Genomic DNA, 16,747 nt, shown 5'->3' with positions numbered 1-16,747 from the left:
GAAGATAGGCAGACAGATAGATAGATAGATAGATAGATAGATAGATAGATAGACAGACAGACAGACAGACAGACAGATAGATAGATAGATAATGTGGATGGATGGATAGATAGATGGATGGATGGATGGATAGATGGAGAAAAAGAGAGAGAGGGAGAGAGAGAATAGATATATGAAATACATTTTCTGACTAGTCATTTTCAGTTCTGATGTTTATATATTCAGCTATCTTAGGAATGGATGTCTTTATTCAATGTATGACCATGGCATGATTCATAGAAATGGAGGCATAGGTAGCAAAAGTTAATAAAGACTTAAGATAATCCATAATTCAATCATACTCTCACTTCTTACAAAAGCCTCCACTTCTTTGAGCAAAGGTACAAGGTAATCAGACCAAAAATGATTTCTTCAGAACACACATGGTGCTTCACAAAACTCGTAAGGGTCTCTTTTCTTTTCTTGAGGGGCTTTGTCAGTTCCCACATCTGAAAGGAAGGCTGGTGTATGAAAAGCAGTACTAATCAAGGAAAGTTCTTACTTCAGCCACTTAACACTAATTTGCTTCTATTGTTTCCCCTACACTGAATATTGTATTTGACCTTTCTAGTTAGTCAACCCATCCAACCAAAGAGATCTTTTTTGTTAATTATCTGTAGTTAATAAATGCTCCATGTCCTTAGATTTTCCTTGTCTCCTTTTCAACCAATGAAAGAGTTTCAAATATTGAAAGAACTGAGATATCTGAACCATTGATCTTTTGAATATACCAACAGGAAGAATGACTCCCACATGTAAATGATCAGTCACGAGTAGATTCCAAATACTGATCATGTCAGTGTATGGCAGAAAACTGAAAATGACTTTTTCAAAAGCATCCACTTTTTTAAGCTTCAATTTACTATAATTTACTTTGTGAAATTCATCCTTCACTATTACCTTCACACACCACTTTTCTTATATGGAACAGTCAAGGCTTAAGAAGTCATTAGAAATCTTGGAAGCACACAATGAAAGGTCAAGACCCCAAACTGCTACAGACAGACAATAGGGGCATGGGGCACTGACTTGTACATGAATAGAGTTTAACAAATGTGAAAAATCAGTCAATCATGCAAAGTCTCAGGTAGTAAATAATTGAGATTAAAATATGGGTGTACTTGTTCAGTAAGTGACAGGTTGGGACTTTCAGGTTTTTCTGCTCATAAATTATAATTCAGTGGGGATGGCTGGGTAGCTCAGTAGTTTGAGAGGCAAGTCTAGAGGTGGGAGATCCTAGGTTCAAATTTGGCCCCAGACACTTCCTAGTGACATGACCCTGGGCAAGTCACTTAACCCCTATTTCCTACCCCTTACCACCCTTGTGCCTTGGAACCAATACACAGTATTGATTCTAAGATTGAAGGTGTGGCTTTAAAAACAAAGAAAGAAAAGAAAAGAAAGAGAAAACTGGAATTTGATACTCTTGGAGTAAAATTTACTCTATCTCTTATTGGTCTAAGATACTTAAATGTAAACATGCAATTTTCTAAGTTTATTCCCTTGAATACTTCAAGCAGACATACAATATGTGTTATCATTTAATGGCAAATTTCCTGGTTGCTATCTAAGATATTCATGTGGACTTAAATGCAATGGGCATCCAGCATTCCATTGCAATGGTCCCAGATTCATGGCATACCCTCAAAAGAGACTTTTCTATAAGTGCTATGGATCATAAGTACCTGGAGAATCCCAAGAATGATCAAGCAGAGAGAATAAGGACAGATTTCAGAGACAAAGGTTGGGGTCGGGGTAGGGGCTTTCCACAACGAGAGAAATGTCTTAATTCGGATTGGAGAACAGACTCTATTGCTCCTGGGCAGCTAGATGGTACAGCGGATGGTGTGCTAGATGTGGGGTCAGGAAAACTCATCTTCCTACATTCAAATCTGGCCTCAGACACCTGTATGTTTTAAGACCTGAGACAAATCACTGCATGCTGTTTGCCTCAGTTTCCTCATCTGTCAAATGACCTTGAGAAGGAAACACCAAAGCATTCCACTAGCTTTGCCAATAAAGCCCAAAATGAGGTCTCCAAAAGTCCAACAAGATTGAAACAGCTGAATGTGACTGACTCATCAAAATAGTTTAAGACTGATTAGAAGTGGAAGTCAAAGAGTTCATACATGTATCACTAAATCTTGCCATAAGGCACCACGTGTATTCCTCCCCCAGAAATATTGAACACAGAAGATGAAGAGCTCCATTGCTTTCCACACAAACACGACCTCCACTGGGGAAAACGTCAACAATGTCAAAAAGAATTCAATCTCCAAAATGAAAAGGAATGTTTGCTCTAGATGCAGGACAGGTGAGGCGGTGGGAAGCGAGAGGGAATGATTGGACTTCTTAAGGCTCCTCTACGTCTATGTTCTTAGATCTTAAAAAAAAAAAAAGTCTCCTTATCAAATATGTCTGAAAGGCTAAATCCCTCTAAAGTCATTCCAGGTAACAGGACCCGAACGACACACAAATCTAATCTCTTCATGAGGCTCAATCTGATAACTGACTGAAATGTCAGATTTTCAAATAAATAAATCCTAAAGTGCTCAGACATTTCTATCTTTGGGAAGCAGGTTTCCAGGAAACTTTTTTCCAAAAATGGCCGTATCTTTAAATTGTGTTCTGGCAATATGAGGCACCATTATAGGTAGGGATTAACCTGAACACTTTCATTTCAGAAATATTTCCCTGGGCCATTTGCGCATTAGGTAATAAGGTGAAATCTTTAAAGTACGTGTTCTATGATCTCATTGATTATTATAAGAGTTCTATCCAGAGAGAAACAGAGAGAGGAAGAGCCTGAGACTGAGAGAGACACACAGAGACGGGCAGAGATAGAGAGAGATAGAACCAGAGGTCAAGCGCACCGGTTGAAACCTACTGGCGGTAGGTAAGCAGAGGAGTTGCTGATCTATATTTAGGAGGACCGTCCTCCGCTAGAGCTCCAGTTCTGAGGACGAAGCCACGATTCTGGAATATGATTGGATAATTGGATGAAAATTAGAAAATTCTCAAAGTGCTTTATATGCTTTAATTGTCCGTTATTTTACTTATATTATTATTTTATATGTAGTTTTATATTTTATATGTAGTTTTGTATGTAGTTAGTATATTTATATTACACGTATAATGAATATATTAATACATGTGCATGTGTTTGCATGTTTATGTTGTGACGTGTATAACACATATGTAGATGTGTTGTATAGCATGTATTGACATCATAATAAAATATTTGCAAAGTTTTCTATTTGGTTATATTATAAATATATATTATTAATTTAAGGCAAAACTAAATAAAAAAGAAGAGAAAGGCAGAAAGATTTCCAGAGGCCAACAAACTAAATCTGTTTTTCCTCTTGTTTCCTGTCATCTGAAATTTCCCTTAAACTCAAACATGCTGCACACATGCAAATTCATATTCATGTTAACACGCAAACATGGATATCACATATCAGAGCACATGCACAGCGAATATGCTAATACATTCTGTCGATGAATTTTTGTTTGAGATCAGATGGGAGGAATCGAGAGGGACGAGCTCGCCGCCGTCAGAAGAGTCCTCTGCTTTCCCGTCCGCTTCTTCCTTTAACATGTGCTTATGGACAGGATGTTAACAGTAACGACATCTGCAGACGGCTCTGAGGTCTCCCTCGACCGCTGCCCCTCGCTTGGTCCTCGCAGCGAGCCTGAGACGTCCGTGCTGCAGGCACAACCGTTTCTATGTCACACGTCTGCGGCTTCGGACACGGAAGACAGACAGACGAGGCCGTCCAAGGATCGCCAGCGATCCCCCACCCGAAGCGAGATTTCAGTCAGATGTTCCTCGGCGACGTTGGCAGCGCCCCCCCCCCCCCTCACCGTCCAGTCCAGCCAGTTCCAGAAGCATCTCTGGATGCTGTGGGTGGGCGCACACTCGCACACCTGATCCACGGGTGGGCTGGGAAACTTCAATGAGGCTTAAATTCAAATGTATCACACAGTTCAACCAAAGAGAACTATGTTACATGCTGTTAAACTTTAAATGACTAATTGTATCAAACAGAGCACTTTAGCTCTCACGTCTGGTGTGTCGGCACATGTAAAATTCAAAATTTCCATTCATTCAGTTTCTCTCCCCTCAGCAATATGGCAAGGTCCTGCGATGTAATAAATTGTAGGAATGCCAAATGGAGAGCCAGAAGGAACCAGGTATTGCGGCCTGGGCCCCTCGTTTTTCAAATGAGGAAACTGAGGCACAAAAAAGTGAAATGACTCGATTCAGGTTGCAGGAGGAGGATAAAGAGCCAGCAGCCTCAAATGGGCCCATGCATCCCTCCTGCAAGGTCCAAGGTCTATCTTAATAATAACACATGCAAAAATTGGTTTCTAGTAGACCTCCAAGCTGTGTTTCTCTTATGATTTTGGAACTCTGTTCACTTACTCAAGGGAATCTCAGTGTAAGGAAATAAGAAGCTTTGTCTAAGTCTGTAAGAAGGCAGACATTGCTCAGCAGGAAAGGGAAAGGATTAGTGATGGTGATAGTATAAATCCTCTGCTAATCCTGGACCAGGGGAATGCCAGAGTGAGCTTCCCAAACCAGGTCCTGGGGGGCTTCTACTCCTTCGTGGGCCGATGGCTCATCCATTTCCTTTTTTCCACTCTCTATGGTGACAACCAAGCACAATCCCTGTGGTTTGTGGTGTGTGGACAGCCTGGTGACCTTAGATCTGTGCAGGGAGCTTGAAAGTTCTCCTCGATGTCAGTGAAGGGCCCAAGACAGCAATATTTTTGAAGCTATGTAAGCAAGATGCAAATGTAGACTGGCATCTTTTTTTAAAGCCTTAACTTCTGTGTATTGGCTCCTAGGTGGAAGAGTGGTAAGGGTGGACCTCCCATCTCTAGGCCTGACTCTCAATCCACTGAGCTACCCAGCTGCCCTGTAGACTGGGATCTTAAGTGACTTGTCACAACTCTAGGCTTAATTCAATGAGAAATGCTACAGAAAAGCTGAGAATCAAAATAATTATCTTTGCTATTTATCATTCTGTGTTCCTGGGAGAAGACCATAGTCCATTTGGGACTCAGTTTCCTCGTCAGGAATAAATGATCCCTAACATCTTTTCTACTAAAAATCTATGAAGAGCTTATGATCGCAGGTACAAAATATAAATTGACACCAACTCATCCAGTTGGCTAACTTAGCATTTGGGACTGAAGAGACATATACATACATACATATACATATACATATATATATTTGTTTGTTTATTTGTTCATCTATTTATTTATTTATCTATTTATCTATCTATCCATTTATTTATTTATTTAATTTCCCTAAATTAGGAAACACATAAAAGCTAAAGAAGGAAGGCTGACAATAAGAAAAAGATGGTACGGAAGTCAGTTTTATTTATGGGAGTCTAATACACATGGAGGTAGGAAACGATCAGAAATAGTTTGCCTGGAACATAGAGTGTCTGAAGAAGAAGACTGCGAGGTCAGATACCAAAGGTAGGCTAGAATCTGGTTGTTTAACAACACAACGAAGAAGGTATATTTAATCAAAACTACAGGGAAGGAGCAAAGGTTTTTGAAGAAGGGAGAGTTATACATTAGTAGTAGGATGAACGCAGCAGCTCTGGGAAGAAAGCATGGATTGGAGGGAGGGAGACCCTTGCATTCCAAAGGGAATGAACTAAGAGAATGACAACAGGAGAGAGAGCCAAGAACCATAATACAAGGAGAACCCAATAGACATGGCAACAGATTGGAAGAATTAATTGAGGGAAAATGACGAGTCAAAGGCAGCACTGATATTTTGACTCAAATGATAGGGGAAAATGACATTGTATCAAAAGAAAGCCAAGAGGTGTGTTAGTGGAAATTTGGGGTTCATTGAGCTTTAATATTTAGATATATGATACAAGCTTCCTGTGGACATTTAGGGGACTTGGAAACTACATTTCCCATGATTCCTCTTACGGAGGAAGTATGATTGTGTAGACAGAGGTATAAGACTCCTGATGCGATTGGGACGCTCTTTTTCGTATGAAGCATCCAGGTGGGAGAAGGTAATGGCGGGCGATTTGAATTAGATCTTATCAGGCACGTGGCTATAACTATCAAAATGACTTTAAATAAGCTATTAATACTTTTAATATCCATATTATTCGTAACAGAGGACTGGTTATTTGAGGCAGAGGAGATGATGAATTCATGAGTCATTTAAACTTGAGATAAGCTTTAATTACTTTTAAAAATCAGAATACATTTTTAAAAGACAATTCCCCTGATTTAAGAAAGTTGAAACATAGCTTTGGCCCAGAATGAGTAGGTTATAATTGTATTATTTTTTAAAATACTGAAATGGGGTAGCTAGGTGGCTCAGTGGATAGAGAGCCAAGGTGGAGGTGGGAGGTCCCGAGCTAAAATCTGAACTAGGATATGTCCCCGCTATGTGACCCTGGGCCATTGACCCCAATTGCCTGGACCTTCGATTCTAGAAAGGAAGATAAGGGTGTAACAAAAATATTGAAATATGAGCTAAACATGTTACAGGTGATATAATAATAATAGCGAACATGTATATACTGGTTAATATATACCAGATACAGTGCTAATCACATTATATTTATTCTCTTATTTAATTCTCACAACAGCAACTGGAGATGGGTGCTATTACAATTATAGATGAGGAAACTAAGGCAACAATAACTATATAGTTATTGTATATAAATAGGCAACTAAATAACTTAGCCAGGGTACTACAGCTGCTAAGGGTCTGAGGCTGAAATCGAACTCAGGTCTTCCAGGTCTGCCACTGAGACACCTAATCATGCGATAATGACAGCAATTCTTTATGAAGTCAAGAAGCAAATAGGTTATATTGGGGACAAGGAAAAGTATAAAACATTCAACATTCAAAATGATGTGGCTAATAATTCAAATCTTCTCATTTTGGAATTCACTCGAGTGTGGATGTCTACTCAGGCTTCCAAGCATCCCCACCACCAGGAGCTCTACACCACAGTGCCCTGCTCACGTCCCAGTCTCATACCTCCCCTCCTAACACGTACCCTTCAGCTTGATGACACTCGTCTCCTCTCCATACTTTGAATGAGATGCTTCATTTCCAGACTCCAGGCAGATTCTCTGGTTGGTTCCCAAGCCCAGGACATTCTCCCTCCTCTTCTCTGCCCCCAGCTTCCCTGACTTACTCAAAGTCTCGGCTAAAATTCCATCTTCTACAGGAAGTCTTTCTCAATTAATTATAAGTATTTTTCTTGCCTCGTGTTTGTTGGCACATAGTTGTCTCTACTAGATTGTGAGCTCCCTGAGGGCAAGGACTGTCTGGTTTTTCTTTGGCTCCCCAGTGCTTGGCACAGAGACTGGCACTTAGTAGGTGATGGGTCAACCGTTCTGACTAAGAAGGGAGGCAATTTTTACACTACATACAATTAGTAATAATAATAATGCTTTGAGCTTTGTAAAGTGTCTTACACATATTATCTCATTGGATCTTCACAACCCTATCGGGAGTTTAAATTTTTTTATTCAGTCATTTTCACTTGGATCTGACTCTTTGCGAGCCCATTAAGAGATTTATTAACAAAGATACTGATGTGGTTTGCCAATTTTTTTCTCCAAATGATTTTACACCCGAGGAAACTGAGGTTAACAAGGTTAAGTGACTTGCCCAGGGACACACAGCTACTTAGTATCTGTGAACTCAGAAAAAGGAGTCTGCCTGATTCCTGGCCCTGTGCTGTACCCACTGCATCACCCACGTGCAAGGCAGGGGATAATAAAAGGACCTAGAAAAGGAGGGAACTGAGACAGACATAATCAAATGACTTATCAAAGGTCACGAGAAACAGTATTGATCGCAGGTCCTCCTGATTCTAGGTATAGCACTCTCTCTACTATGCCACCTCGTTGCCTCATTTAAGGAATCGGGGGAACGTGGATAATCAGAGACAACTAGGGGGCAAGTGGTTAGATCACTAGACCCAGAGTAAAGAAGACAAAGGTTCAAATCTGGTCACAGTTTCTTTAGAGCTGTGAAACCTTTGGCAAGTCATGAAATGCTGCCTGCCTCAGTTTCCTCCTCTGTAAAAGTGGGGATATTAGCAGCACGCACTCTGCAGGGTTATTATATGAATAAACGAAGAGAAACTCTGAAAGCCTTCCAGCCCGTTCTGAATGCCGGCTAGTATCAGGATGGTGACCCTCACTCCATTGTGGCGGAGGCAGATTCCTCTGGGCTGCTATCTTTACAATGGCTAATGTCTTTCCAATGCATAGCGCAGTGCTGGCACAAAGCAGATGCTTTAGAAATGCTAGCTGATGGGCTGACAAGGAGATTTTCCAAATGCAGCTCTGCCAACGAGATCGGGGAGACTGGGAACTGGAAGAGGACTCACTGGGACCCGAGAGCCAGAAGATCAATCGTCAACTTTATAAAGAAATAAAGTACCAAATAATGCCACCCGCCAGAACATTCCCCATGAAAAAAAAAAAAAACAAAAACAAAACAAAAACCACCACCACAAACTTCTGGAGTCAAAAAAAAAAAAAAGCCAAATAAAAATAAAGTAAAATAAATGGCTAAACTGTGATCCAAAGATCCAAGCTTGCTGACCACACTCTTAATTGCTCGTTTCAAAATAAAAGGCGACTCTGGCAAAGGCATCAGTGACCTGTCGTGAAGCTGAAACTGATGGTTCAAGGATTCCCAATGGGTAGACGTGGATTGGGGAAGGGAACTGAGCTGAGGTCCTGAAACAGTCCCTAAATTCCTCCTGATTCAATTCTCGACTTTCGATGACAACTTCCAGGGGAACGACCCCTCCCCATTTATCGGTATCTCCAGGAATAATAAGAAAAACCTCTTTCCATTACAATGTAAAACAGATTTTCAAAACAACTGAGGCTATGCCATACTTAATGGACTCAATATGCAGCTTGTAAGCAGCTCAAGTCTTGACTCAGTACAGTCAGCCTGAGATGAAAGCAAATGAAAACATTAATTATAAAAGTAAAATTACAAAGAAAAAAAAAGTCTTTTTTAAAAAAAACCAGAATTTTCTCGGTGCTGTATTTGGTGAGGATGTTCTCACTGGGGCCTGAATCACCTTCATATTCCAGAGTTCTATTCTATTCTGCAAAACCACACATTTGTCTAGTTTTTCCTCAACCTTCTTTTTTTATTTAGTATCAATTATTAAAAAAAAAAACAACCTCTTACTTTCTGTTTTAGAATCAATTTACTATAAATTGATTTCAAGGCAGGGGGTTTAGTGACTTGCACAAGGTCACACAGCAAGGAAGCTAGGAAGACCACATTTGAACCCAGGACCTCTGATCCCTGAACCTGGCTCTCAATCCACTGAGCCACCTCCCTGCCCCAAGGTACCTCCCCATTTATAATGTGAAAAAGATATTTACAAGATTCAAAGTAGCAAGTTCAATCTAAATGAATTCATTCTTTTCAAGGATCGTGAATTTACCCTAAACAAACCCAAATCCTTGCCTAATGTTCGTCCAGTTAAGATACAGAAATGGGCCTGTTGTTTTCATGTAAATAAACAAAACAGCTTTCGGAGATTTTCTCCTCTTTTTCAATGAAATACATTCTCTCTCCCCAATGAGAACCACGGCTATAAGACACCTGGGAATGTGGCCAAAGTCCGAGGCAGCACAGCTGAAGGCTGCTACCATTTCACAGGGTCGTCTCAGAGAGTCTTTCGGTTGCCTTCCTAGCATTCTAAAAATAGCCGATTACACAGACTACATCCATCTCATGCTGAAGAGCTCGGCAAAAGGCTGGGCCACAGCTTTCGGCAGAACCCAGGACGGACACGTTTTATGGAACAAGTCATCCTATTGCAAAAGTTTGGAAAATTCCTCCCGTTTGGATTTGGACTGTACAAATGGTCCAGCCATTTTGGAGGGAGGAAAGAGGGCTGGAGAAAACTCCAACACTCTCCCCAATGGGGAGACTTCAAAAATGAATACCAGACTGTCTCTCATGATTCTGAAATATGTTTTTAATCTGGGGTAGCCACAGGGCTGAGCCACGGAGGGCAGCTAGCTTAAAGGTAGGCCAGTTAAACATCTCATTAAATAAAAAATAATGTTTTCTTATGATCGTTGATATTAGGGAACATCGACTTGTTTAATTATGACACTGAGGATTTTTTAACCTTTCTTTCGCAACGGAGAAGGATTAGTCATGAAGGGGACACTGTGCTTATCCAGAAAACCACATTTCACCTAATTATTATTATCTTTTTTTTCTTCTTCGTTTTCTAAATTCAGCCAAAATGTTTTACTGTATTTGGGACATTATTGAGAAAATGACGGGCCTTTTTTTTTTTAAAGGAAGAAAAGAAAAACAATATAAGGAAGGACAAAGTGTCCAGCTACAAACTGTTCCACGTGGGTCCATGTGAATAAAACATTGAAATTGAAAGCTAAAAAAATCTAAAACTAAAACAGACACCTTGACGGTAGAACCGTTGAAGATGATCGCCGCATCCTGTGCCTCCGTAGAGTCAGCATTGGGGGGGGTTCTAAAAAAGGGACTATTTTGTAGTCAAGAATAAGCAACAACTAAAAAATATTTAAGAATCGGCAGTGTGGGGGGAGCCCCTGAATCTGAATGGCTCACGTGGTTGCAGAAGACTATGGGGAAGTATTTCTTCTGAGAACACCCTCCATCTCCCAGCCATGATGAAGGCTGTCCTTTATGCTGCAGCACCGGGTACACCCTCAACCGTCTGCTAGGATACAAACAGGGCTCAGTGGAATTGGGTCAAAGCAGGGTTAGTTGTGGGCACAGGTGGGTGCCTCGCCTGGGGATTAGCCCCTCACCTCCCCTAGAGGAGTACCAGTTGCTGGTTACACCTGCATACAGTCAACTGGAAATTACAAAGGCAAATGAGTTCTGCTCATAAAGACACAGATCGCCTCTCCTCCACGCCAACGAAAAGAAGGAAGAAAAAAATGTGAGGCCCCACGAGTTCCGGCTGTCATGCTTAGAGAAATGTGCCTTGCTTTAAAATTATTTTTTTTTCTGTTTTTTACTTTCACACACACACACACACACACACACACACACACATCTTAGTCAATCTCGAGCCTTAATGCTGATATCCTTGAAAAAATATATATGGAAATATATATATATATATATTTAAATAGACTACCTAAAATAATATTTAGCTTCTGAAAATTAGCATAGACAGCCCCGAAGTGCAGCAGAGGCTTCATGAGCAAGCCACAGCTTTTACAAAGGAGAACCTTCTTGAGGATTTATTCCTTTTTTTAGGAGAATCACGTTTTCTTCTTTAAAAGATCAACAGAGTTCACTAAGCTTCAGATCTACTACCAAGAGGGAGAAACGTAGCTGATGGAACAAAAAGCATCCCTTTCCAGCATGCAGCAGACTCCATCGGACACCCTGACGGTACATGTCAAATCCAGACATTGGTGCTGGCCTCCAAAAGACCTATTTTCAAAGATGACACCTGACCTCGGCACCTGATGCCATCTTTATCGGCCAAGGGATTTCAGAGGAAACCTTTTGGGGACTCTGGTGCTCACAGAAGACGCTACTTGAAACCTCGACATTCTAGATGATGGAGCTTTAAATCAAAATAATAATTCAAAACAGAAAAGAAACCAAGAAAAAGAAAAAGCTAAGAGGAATTCCAGAGGATTTTTAAAACATTAAAAAAAATTCAATGATTAAGAGCTCAATATTTCACCCAGTTGATGGAGTTCTAATAGGAAAAGCAAAAAGAAAAAAAAAAAGTTTCTACTTCTAAAACTTCCCATGCATTAGATAAGAACTTTCCTTGGCATTATATTTTCTGCAGGATGGTTTAACCAGCAGACGAGCCTCTCTCTTATAACATATGAACGTGAAAATATACAAGGAAATGACCAATACTTAAATAAATATAAAAAACTCTAATCATCAATCCATATCTTTCCTTAAGCTGTTGAAACAAACATCCCTGATTCCCCAGCTACCTTCCCAAGCATAGAAGCAGCATCTGAATCCCTTAAAATGAAAGAGGGGTCATTTTCTCTCAGGCTCAACTTCTGGATATTTCTCTGAGATATGTACCCCTGTGTCTGTACACATGACACCCCCATGCATATATCCACATATATACTACTATGTAAACACATGCGTGCCTCTGTATACGTATATATATAAAGCTTGTGTACACACATGTCTTTTTCCAAATGAAATAAAAATACACCTAGAATCTCTGCTTAATAAAATAATCAGGTGTCTCGAGACTGATGAAAGTATCGACAATACACTAAATCGGGCTGAATTCTATTTTAAATGCTCTCGATTGCTCCCCCCACCCAGAACAGACAACACACCCCAAATCAGTCATAACATCATCCCCCATATCTAAACGGCTAACTAAGGACCATCCTAATTCCAAGAATGGATGGTTTCCTTCTGTTTATCTCTCCTTTATTCCGTTCATCCTCACCCTTAAAATAATAGAATATTTACTCACTTTCAATGAATCAAAGCAGGCGATTACTCGTCCATTTTCAACTTGGCAGCTTTTCGATGGATGTGCAAATTTACATTCCGTGTCTGCTCTTGAACAAGTGCCCCTTTGGAACTCTCTACACACTTCCAGTGTGAGCCATTTGGTGTCCCGAATTGGTGTGACACTAACAGCCATGTTTAGATTTTACAGGTAGTTAAATTTTTTTTTTCAGTGAAACAAACGAACAAAACCAAAACCGAACCCCCCCAAAACAGAGCCAAACTGTTAAGACTGGAAATGATGAAAATGTCCCCTCTGGAAATGCTCTGTGCCCAAATCCCTGCTCTTTAAAGGTACATGGAAAATCGTGTTGTCAAAATCAAGGAAAGAAATCCCACCAGAAATTCACAGCATAAAACTGTTCATCGACAGAGGTTTGGGACTTAAGAGAAATGCTAGGATCACAAGTCTAGAAATGTTTCAGAGTGGGGCCTGGAACTAGCCTTGTGCTCTCAATAACCCATTCTCAGTGCCAATTTGGAGCCCAAAACACAAGCATGAAAACGTGGCCGACCCTTCGACACAGAATTTCCAAGCTGCTTTCAGCAAATTGTCTGAAAGGTAATCTCCTCACAGCTGAATTTGCAATTGGGTTCTGTGGTGCAATTGGTATTGATTAGTTTGGCATAGACAGATGCAACAGCTTTAGAGCAACAATCGAGAAATTATTTTTGTTTGTTTGTTTGTTCTTCCTCCTTGATTTTGTTCTGGCAGAAGATCTTACTTTTTTTTCAGCAAACTTTTCTCTCTCTCTCTCTCTGTCTCTCTGTCTCTCTGTCTCTCTCTCTCTCAATCTCTCTCTCTCTCAATCTCTCTCTCTCTCTCTCTCTCTCTCTCTCTCTCTCTCTCTCTCTCTCTCTCTCAATCTCTCTCTCTTTATCGTAAAGCAGCCTAAGGCAATGCCAGATACTTAGAGGCTTTCTCTTGATTATAAGTAGAAATGGGGGTGTCTGGGCTAGAGGCGGAGGGTGGAGGGTGGATGTGCTGTCCTCGCAGTCTAGCTGGCAGCAAGCAAGGCAAAAGCAGGGGCTGCTCTAGAAGCGGTCCAAGCAGCAGAGACGTCAGGAAAGGCACTTCTTAGTACCAACCTGTAGAAAAAAGAGATAGGTTACCATTTACCAAGTAGCACTTCACCGATGTCCCACAGTCTCACCACCTTGCCGGGTGACCCTCGACCAGCCAACATTCTAGCCTGCCTCCTCCTTCCACACAGAATACTTACGGTGCAGCCCATTGCAGCCAGCCATCGTAGATTTATTAAAAAAGGGGCCGCTTCCCTTTGCGAAGCAATGCATGATAGGGGGACGACCAATCCCAGATAGGGTTGCAGCAATATTCTGGGCAGGAAGCCAATAGTGTGGGTTGTCTTATGAAAGGTCGCGCCTGTCAGACGTTCATTACTATGCTCTCAGCACAGAAAATGTCCATCAGATGGGACTTATTCCACGGCAAGAGGACGAGCATGTGGGTTTTGAATTTACCCAACATGCAGTTAGTGGATTAAACCATGTTAGTTTTCCAAAGAGCTCCCACAGAAGCACACCAGCGCCTGGAAATCACGGCGGCAAAGGCAAGCTCTCAGCCCACAGCTCACTTTCCAGATGCCTCCCCCGGGCTCGGCTCGGCTCGGCTCGGCTCTGCTCTGCTCTGGGCAGCCTCCCCGGAGCCAGCCTGCTGGCCTGACACGTGAATCCGAGAGGAAGGGGGTGTTTACGAATGGTACATTCTCCTGACCTATCCGATTCACTTCCTTCCAAACCCTAAGCAAGACGGCCAGCCGGCCTCCCCGCAGCACTGCTCCGCTATACTGTAAAACTATTCCATTCAGCCCGCAGACACTCTGTCAATATATCACAGGCAGGCCAAAGAGGAACAAAAGCACCCTTTATGCCAGCATTTTTTCGAGCAAAAGCTGAGGTCATGTGGGGAAAAGGAGAATCGCAGCGTTGTCAGGACGTCTGGCAAAATATAAGTCATCCTCAAGGGAGAAAGCGATTCCATCCCAGAAGCATCAAATATTAAGAAGGGAATCTGATTTGGTCGACATGATGTACCTCTGAGGAAGGGGCTGGGGGTGGGGATCGCCGGCTACGTGCTGCCGGCCCCTGCCAACGATTAACTCAGCAGCTTTGGGTCGTTCCTGATCTTTTCATTTCCCTTACAACAGGTAAATCGTCAATTATTCTCCTAAAATCTGCTGTTTGGGAAGAGACAGACTTTGGGGGGGGGAGCTATTGACATGATCACAGACCCTTAGAACTGGAAAAGATCTCCAAGACCCTCTGATCTAACCTTTATCTGAACAAGATTCCCTTTGAATCAAACCAAAAACCATTCATGGAGCACCTACTGTGCGCCAAGCACTAACCCTCTACATCAGGGGTCGGCAACATCTGGCTCTCGAGCCATATCTGGCTCTTTCGAGGGCCGGATATGGCTCTTTCTGCAGGAGCCATAAGGTCCAGTTTTTTTTCAGGCGCTGTTACAGGAAGCCGCACTGTGAGCACTGCACGGCTCTCACAAAATCACATTTTAAAAAATGTGGCATTCAGGGCTCTCACGGCCAAAAAGGTGGCCGACCCCTGATCTACATCATCCTGGACGAGCCTTCCCTTCGGGAAGGAGGATCCCATCCCTTCCCAAAATGGCCCATGGCCCTCATTAGGAAGCTGTTTTCCTCATGTTAGCCCATTCCATCCTTGAATAACTCCAGTGGGTAGGAAGTTTTCCTCATGTTGAGCCTCAAAAGGAGTCTCAGCAACTTTGCCAGTGAAATGCACAGAATTGTGACCCTCCCATAACATAACCCTCCAAATGTGTTTAGAGTTAGTGCTTTTGGCAACACTTCTGTGAGCAAACATGGATCAAAAATATGCTCTGAGCAAGACCGTGGGCTGGGTGTTAGCAACATAAAAGACTAGGAGAACTATTGCTGGGATTCAAAGACCTTCAAAATATTAACGAAGGACTACGAATTGCCCATAAGTATGTTCCAAGGTAGAATGTGAAAATGGCTAAGGGTGGCAAAGGGCATGAATACCCAGAAAATGTTCTCCAAAGAATATGGAGATGAAGAGAAGTAGTTGTAATCTATTTGTGACTTTTACCAGGCTGATCACAAGATGTTCCAATTTGCTGACCACGGTAACACTCAAAACCATCTTCTAAATTACATTTCACTTGTGGCAAGAACACCCAAACCTATAAAATGACAAGATCTCTGAAGTCGTGGATAACTGATGGAAATCACGACTTTAATTGACTGGTTTATTTTGTTTGTTTTTGCCCTGAGGATCCACCATGAGCAGAAAACATCGCTTTCTTCTCATTGGTACGTCTCAGATCTTTCTCTTCCTTCAAAGCTCAGCTGTAAGGCTTAGAAGAATGAGCCACTTGTTGTATCCAAAACCTACAATTTATTATCTTTTGCCACAAACTTTCCAAGGCTAATGAAAAGGATGGAGTGAAACTTCATAAACACATTAAGTCTTTTGTCCCTTCTACCCTAAACCGAACCCCTCTCTCAATCCTCAGAAAACCATTCTTGACCAGATTCCTTTTTTTTTTCCAATAAAGCCTTCCCTGATCTGCACCTCCCCTCGTCCAGCTGAATGACTTCTCTCTAAACCTCTGAAAATATTCTAAAGCTTTTAACTTAGAAATCATTTCCCCCCCATTACTCCCTACTTGACATTTTACTTACAAGTGTTTGTTATGCTTATATGCATCCCTCCCCCGAGAAAATGTAAATTCCTTAAGAAGGGAGGGTATCATTTGGGAAAAAAAAACAAAACACTTTGTATATTGAATCAATTTATCAACAACCATTTATACCAGTGGTTCCCAAACTTTTTTGGCCTACCGCCCCCTTTCCAGGAAAAAAAAATATTCCTTAGCCCCCTGGAAATTAATTATTTTTTTATTTTAATAGCAATTAATAGGAAAGATAAATGCACCCGTGCTCATCACCGCTCCCTTGGATCGCTGCAGCACCCACCAGGGGGCAGTGGCGCCCACTTTGGGAATCATTGACTTATACAGAAGCATGTTCTATGCCAGGGACTGTGCTAAACAATTGCCTTATTAAAATATTAAATTGTTTGAATGACTTGAATGATTTTATAAAATATGGT

The 16,747-nt window shown here is 41.5% G+C and overlaps 1 protein-coding gene across 1 annotated transcript in view; it reads right to left on the bottom strand.

Annotated features, from left to right (window-relative positions):
- MBNL1 (muscleblind like splicing regulator 1) overlaps positions 1-13,383 on the bottom strand; it is a 146,708-nt gene extending 133,325 nt beyond the window's left edge. The window contains exon 1 of the mRNA XM_044670910.1: positions 12,576-13,383. Within this exon, the coding sequence (XP_044526845.1) occupies positions 12,576-12,749 (174 nt within the window). The 5' untranslated portion in view covers positions 12,750-13,383. The remainder of the gene's footprint in view (positions 1-12,575) is intronic.
- Between the last annotated feature and the right edge of the window lie 3,364 nt (positions 13,384-16,747).

This window comes from Gracilinanus agilis, chromosome 3, assembly GCF_016433145.1.
Source record: "Gracilinanus agilis isolate LMUSP501 chromosome 3, AgileGrace, whole genome shotgun sequence".
NCBI lineage: Eukaryota > Metazoa > Chordata > Mammalia > Didelphimorphia > Didelphidae > Gracilinanus > Gracilinanus agilis.
The sequence above is the reverse complement of the archived record's forward strand: the minus strand, read 5'-3'. Positions and strand labels throughout refer to the sequence as shown.